A 6,000-nucleotide genomic window follows, 5' to 3' on the forward strand; every position below is an offset into this window, starting at 1 on the left:
CGCCACCCTACAGCAGGTCCAACAGGTAACCAAGCGGCAGGCAGGAGGCCGTCCGCCATTGTTGGCATGTGGCGGACTTTTTTTAAGTTGTTAAGTATAATGTTTTTTTCATTTGCTGCTTTAATAATAATAATAATAATAATAATAATAAAACTTTATTTGTATAGCACCTTTCATGACATGAAATGCAGCTCAAAGTGCTTTACAGAACAATGGAGAATAAAAGAAAAGCAAGGCAACGACATTAAAAAAACAAGCAGTATTGCAGGTCATGAATAACAAAAAATAATAATAATAATAATAAAAAAAATAAAAAATAAAAGATCAATTAAAAGCAATGTTGTAGAAGTGGGTCTTGAGCTGAGCTTTAAAAATGTCTACAGAGGCTGCCTGACGAAGGTACAGTGGGAGCTTGTTCCATGCCGACGGCCCGTAGAAGCAAAAAGCTGCTTCCCCGTATTTTTTAGTTGCCATTTTTTTAGGGCAAAGCGAGCAGGCCAGCAGTGGAAGACCTTAGCGGGCGGTTTGGGACATATTTAGGCAGGCAGTCATGTAGGTAGGAAGGTGCGAGACCATTGAGAGCTTTATAGACAAGTAAAATAATTTTAAAATCAATCCTAAAAACAACCGGAAGCCAGTGCAGTGATGCCAAAACTGGAGTAATATGTTCTCTCATCTTAGTTCTAGTTAAAACTCTGGCTGCTGCATTTTGGACATGTTGTAATCTGTCAGTTGTTTTCTTAGGCAGTCCTGAAAGAAGTGCATTGCAGTAATCAAGCCGAGAAAAAACAAAGGCGTGGATTAGCGTTTTTGCATCGTCCAAGGGATTTTTGCTGTTTTTTCTTGGGGTCTAGTAGGACTATAGTAAATAAATAAAACAATATTCGCTATACAATTTTGCCAAAAAACAAACCTATTTAGCCCCATGCTCAAATTCCCCCGCCCCCTGGCAAAAACAGCTAAAATCCCTAAAACGAAAGAAAGCAGCAAATTAAAGAAATTAACACTCCTTGGTTGAAGAAAAACAAAAGTTTAGAGACCAGGATTACTGCATGTTTTTTGTGAGGGTACCTCCCCTAGGGGACACGGGGAGAACATGTGAGGGTACCTCCCCTAGGGGACACGGGGAGAACATGTGAGGGTACCTCCCCTAGGGGACACGGGGAGAACATGTGAGGGTACCTACCCTAGGGGACACGGGGAGAACATGCCAACTCCACACAGAAAGGCCCTTTCGCCAACCTCGCCTTCGGGTATGGGCACTGATGACGCGGAGGAGGAAACTTACCGCCAGCACCCACAGCGTCTCCAGTGGGAATCGAACCCAGGACCTTCTAGCTGTGAGGCGACAGCACTACCAACTGTGCCACCGTGCCCTTTAACGTTCCATGTTATGATCAAAATAAGAACATTATAATAAAAAATTACAAGACCAAGTCTTTGCCACGGACACATTAAGTCCGTGTGCGGACATGTTGGTGACCCCTGAACTCTGAACAGCGGTGATTTCCTCGACTGAAGCTATGAGAAAAAAAAACGAGAATGTCCACTACCTTTTTTTTTCCCCCCACTGGCGGAAAAGTAAATAAAACCTAAGCTATGACGACTAAAGCTAGAGCACGCCTATTGGCTGTTGACGAGGTCCACACCGTTGAACTTCACTTGAGCATGTCGTGCGGGCGGTCGTGCGTGCGTGCGGGGGGGGTGAGCGTGTCTAACCCATTCTGACCGGGCACCCATTTTGGTGTCAGCATCATGTTATGCTTTAGCTATTTAAAAATAGCAGATCTACAAGCTCGTATCGCGCCACCGAGTGGCGCGATACGAGCTTGTAGGTCTGCTATTTTTTGAAGAATCGAAGAGCGACTGACATTTCTAGAATCTGATCTCAGGTCAGAATGGGTTCATCAGACCAGTGTGTGTCCAGTGGAAACCTCGTATGAATCTGATCTCAGGTCAGAATGGGCTAATGATGTCTGTCTCTCTCTCTCTGCAGCATGTCCAGCTGTTGACCCAGGTCCACATGTTGACCCACCACGTGGAGAGTCTGCACTACGAGGCCGGCGTCACCAAGCACTACCTGGTACGTTAACTATAGCAGCCAACCTCTTCTTACACTGGTTATTATTTACAGGAAATGTAGTCTTCATACACCAGTTTTAGGTGATAAGACCACCACCCAAAACTACAACAGGACGTCCCTGAGCCGCGGTGGTAAGCGACTCGCCGTCTCACCCAAACTCCTCTCTGTTTTTTTGCTAACCACCGTTTTGGTGGTCACCTTATCAACTAAAACTGGAGCATGAATAGGCCTTGCCCTTTTTAGATAACGTAACGGCGCGTGTCCTACAACGACGCACGCACACACGCGCACACGCACACACACAGGCCTCCCTTCGGGACAGGGCAGCAGAGTGGTGCTGTGTCTGTTTGGGTAGGGAGGTAGAGAGAGATGTCCTCGGCTGTGGTCTTCTACACTCAGTGACATGTAGGAGACTCTGTGTCAGAGGAGACATTACATTAGGTTACAGTACAATAGATCCTGGTGTCAGAGGAGACATTACATTAGGTTACAGTACAATAGATCCTGGTGTCAGAGGAGACATTACATTAGGTTACAGTACAATAGATCCTGGTGTCAGAGGAGACATTACATTAGGTTACAGTACAATAGATCCTGGTGTCAGAGGAGACATTACATTAGGTTACAGTAAAATAGATCCTGGTCTTATGTTGCGTTCACACGGGAAGACGCAAAGACGGATAAAGTATCATTTGGAGCAGCTACATGCATCTTTGCATCGTCATGTCGCTGGCTCCCATTGACAAAGAACGGTAGGCTGCATCTTTGCATCGTCATGTCGCTGGCTCCCATTGACAAAGAACGGTAGGCTGCATCTTTGCATCGTCATGTCGCTGGCTCCCATTGACAATGAATGGTAGGTTGCATCTTTGCATCGTCATGTCGCTGGCTCCCATTGACAAAGAACGGTAGGCTGCATCTTTGCATCGTCATGTCGCTGGCTCCCATTGACAAAGAACGGTAGGCTGCATCTTTGCATCGTCATGTCGCTGGCTCCCATTGACAAAGAACGGTAGGTTGCATCTTTGCATCGTCATGTCGCTGGCTCCCATTGACAAAGAACGGTAGGCTGCATCTTTGCATCGTCATGTCGCTGGCTCCCATTGACAATGAATGGTAGGTTGCATCTTTGCATCGTCATGTCGCTGGCTCCCATTGACAAAGAACGGTAGGCTGTATCTTTGCATCGTCATGTCGCTGGCTCCCATTGACAAAGAATGGTAGGCTGCATCTTTGCATCGTCATGTCGCTGGCTCCCATTGACGAAGAACGGTAGGCTGCATCTTTGCATCGTCATGTCGCTGGCTCCCATTGACGAAGAACGGTAGGTTGCATCTTTGCATCGTCATGTCGCTGGCTCCCATTGACAAAGAATGGTAGGCTGCATCTTTGCATCGTCATGTTGCTGGCTCCCATTGACAAAGAACGGTAGGTTGCATCGTCATGTCACTGGCTCCCATTGACAAAGAATGGTAGGTTGCATCTTTGCATCGTCATGTCACTGGCTCCCATTGACAAAGAATGGTAGGTTGCATCTTTGCATCGTCATGTCGCTGGCTCCCATTGACGAAGAACGGTAGGCTGCATCTTTGCATCGTCATGTCGCTGGCTCCCATTGACAAAGAACGGTAGGCTGCATCTTTGCATCGTCATGTCACTGGCTCCCATTGACAAAGAATGGTAGGCTGCATCTTTGCATCGTCATGTCGCTGGCTCCCATTGACAAAGAATGGTAGGCTGCATCTTTGCATCGTCATGTCGCTGGCTCCCATTGACAAAGAACGGTAGGTTGCATCTTTGCATCGTCATGTCGCTGGCTCCCATTGACAAAGAACGGTAGGCTGCATCTTTGCATCGTCATGTCGCTGGCTCCCATTGACGAAGAACGGTAGGTTGCATCTTTGCATCGTCATGTCGCTGGCTCCCATTGACAAAGAATGGTAGGCTGCATCTTTGCATCGTCATGTTGCTGGCTCCCATTGACAAAGAACGGTAGGTTGCATCGTCATGTCGCTGGCTCCCATTGACAAAGAACGGTAGGCTGCATCTTTGCATCGTCATGTTGCTGGCTCCCATTGACAAAGAATGGTAGGCTGCATCTTTGCATCGTCATGTTGCTGGCTCCCATTGACAAAGAATGGTAGGCTGCATCTTTGCATCGTCATGTTGCTGGCTCCCATTGACAAAGAATGGTAGGTTGCATCTTTGCATCGTCATGTCGCTGGCTCCCATTGACAAAGAATGGTAGGCTGCATCTTTGCATCGTCATGTTGCTGGCTCCCATTGACAAAGAACGGTAGGTTGCATCGTCATGTTGCTGGCTCCCATTGACAAAGAACGGTAGGTTGCATCGTCATGTCGCTGGCTCCCATTGACAAAGAACGGTAGGCTGTATCTTTGCATCGTCATGTTGCTGGCTCCCATTGACAAAGAACGGTAGGTTGCATCGTCATGTCGCTGGCTCCCATTGACGAAGAACGGTAGGTTGCATCTTTGCATCGTCATGTCGCTGGCTCCCATTGACAAAGAACGGTAGGTTGCATCGTCATGTCGCTGGCTCCCATTGACAAAGAACGGTAGGTTGCATCTTTGCATCGTCATGTCGCTGGCTCCCATTGACAAAGAATGGTAGGCTGCATCTTTGCATCGTCATGTCGCTGGCTCCCATTGACAAAGAATGGTAGGCTGCATCTTTGCATCGTCATGTCGCTGGCTCCCATTGACAAAGAACGGTAGGCTGTATCTTTGCATCGTCATGAAATGAACCGTCCTCGTCTGTACCCTTCTCTCTCCTCTCTCCTCGCTCCAGGAGGAGCTGGGTCAGTATGCCAGGAAAGTCCCCAGGAGGCCTGCAGCGTCCACCAGCAGCCAGCAGAGGGCGCTAGTGGAGGGCGGCGGTGGCAGCAGCTTCAGGGCCTCCAACCTCCAGGGGGCGCTGGAGATCCTGCAGGAGGAGGAAGCGGCCAGCAGGGGGCAGACTGCTCCCCCCGTCGCCCCCAACACCACCTGGCTGCCCAAGAAGAGGAGTGAGTCATCCAACGTTATTATGTGTTTTAAGTTTGAACCCATTCTGACCTGAGATCAGATTCATACGAGGTTTCCACTGGGACACACACTGGTCTGATGAACCCATTCTGACCTGAGATCAGATTCTAAAAAATGTCAGTCGTTCTTCGATTTTTTTCAAAAATAGCAGACCTACAAGCTCGTATCGTTCGTATCCTTCCACAACGTTATGCTGCATTCACACGGGCAGATGCAACAGATGCAAAGCTACACTATAGTACACCTAGTCACAAACGGGTCGTTAAAGGACCACTTCACCACTTTTCAACCTATCTTCATATAATGGGTCCTCACTAGCCTGAGCTAACGTGTTAGGTTTCTGGTCTAGAGGGGCGGGTCGCGGCTCAGATTTGCGCACGCCCTGATTGGATCTCATCGATCTGTCCGTCACCCCTGGCCCCTCCTCTCCCCCTAGTGCAGCGCTACGTCACATCATTTGGAGCGACGCCCACCCGGAAGGGTTGACTCCCACTTTTAGACCAGAGCGGCCAATGCGTTCCTCCAGGCTTTACATTTTTGCACCAACAAAAATGAAAGCCTGGTACCGAGGCTAGGTCCTCACTAATAATCATGAAAAAATGGCGCATTTTTTTCCCTACTCTGTCTCATATGAGGGCTGTGGGCAGTTTGGAAACCGTCTTCCAGTGACATCATCGATGGGGAATACAAGCTAATAGAAACTGTAGGCTTTCTAGTTCTGAAAAGTTGCAATGCGAAAATGGAAGCCATCGTTCTCACGATAATGAAAATCTAAAAGTTTTTGTAAAAAAATCTTGTTTAAAAAAATATCTGCCTAATGATGATGTCACTGGAAGCCGATTTCTAAACTGCCCACAGCCTTCCTATGAGAC

At 47.9% G+C, this 6,000-nt stretch overlaps 1 protein-coding gene across 1 annotated transcript in view; it reads left to right on the forward strand.

Moving 5' to 3' along the window:
* LOC310856125 (uncharacterized protein) overlaps positions 1-6,000 on the forward strand; it is a 79,300-nt gene that overhangs the window by 26,383 nt on the left and 46,917 nt on the right. The window contains exons 17-18 of the mRNA XM_083761358.1: positions 1,997-2,083; positions 4,893-5,109. Coding sequence (XP_083617484.1) covers positions 1,997-2,083; positions 4,893-5,109 — 304 coding nt within the window. The remainder of the gene's footprint in view (positions 1-1,996; positions 2,084-4,892; positions 5,110-6,000) is intronic.

The sequence above is a fragment of the Protomyctophum parallelum genome, assembly GCF_964188405.1.
Source record: "Protomyctophum parallelum genome assembly, chromosome: 3".
NCBI lineage: Eukaryota > Metazoa > Chordata > Actinopteri > Myctophiformes > Myctophidae > Protomyctophum > Protomyctophum parallelum.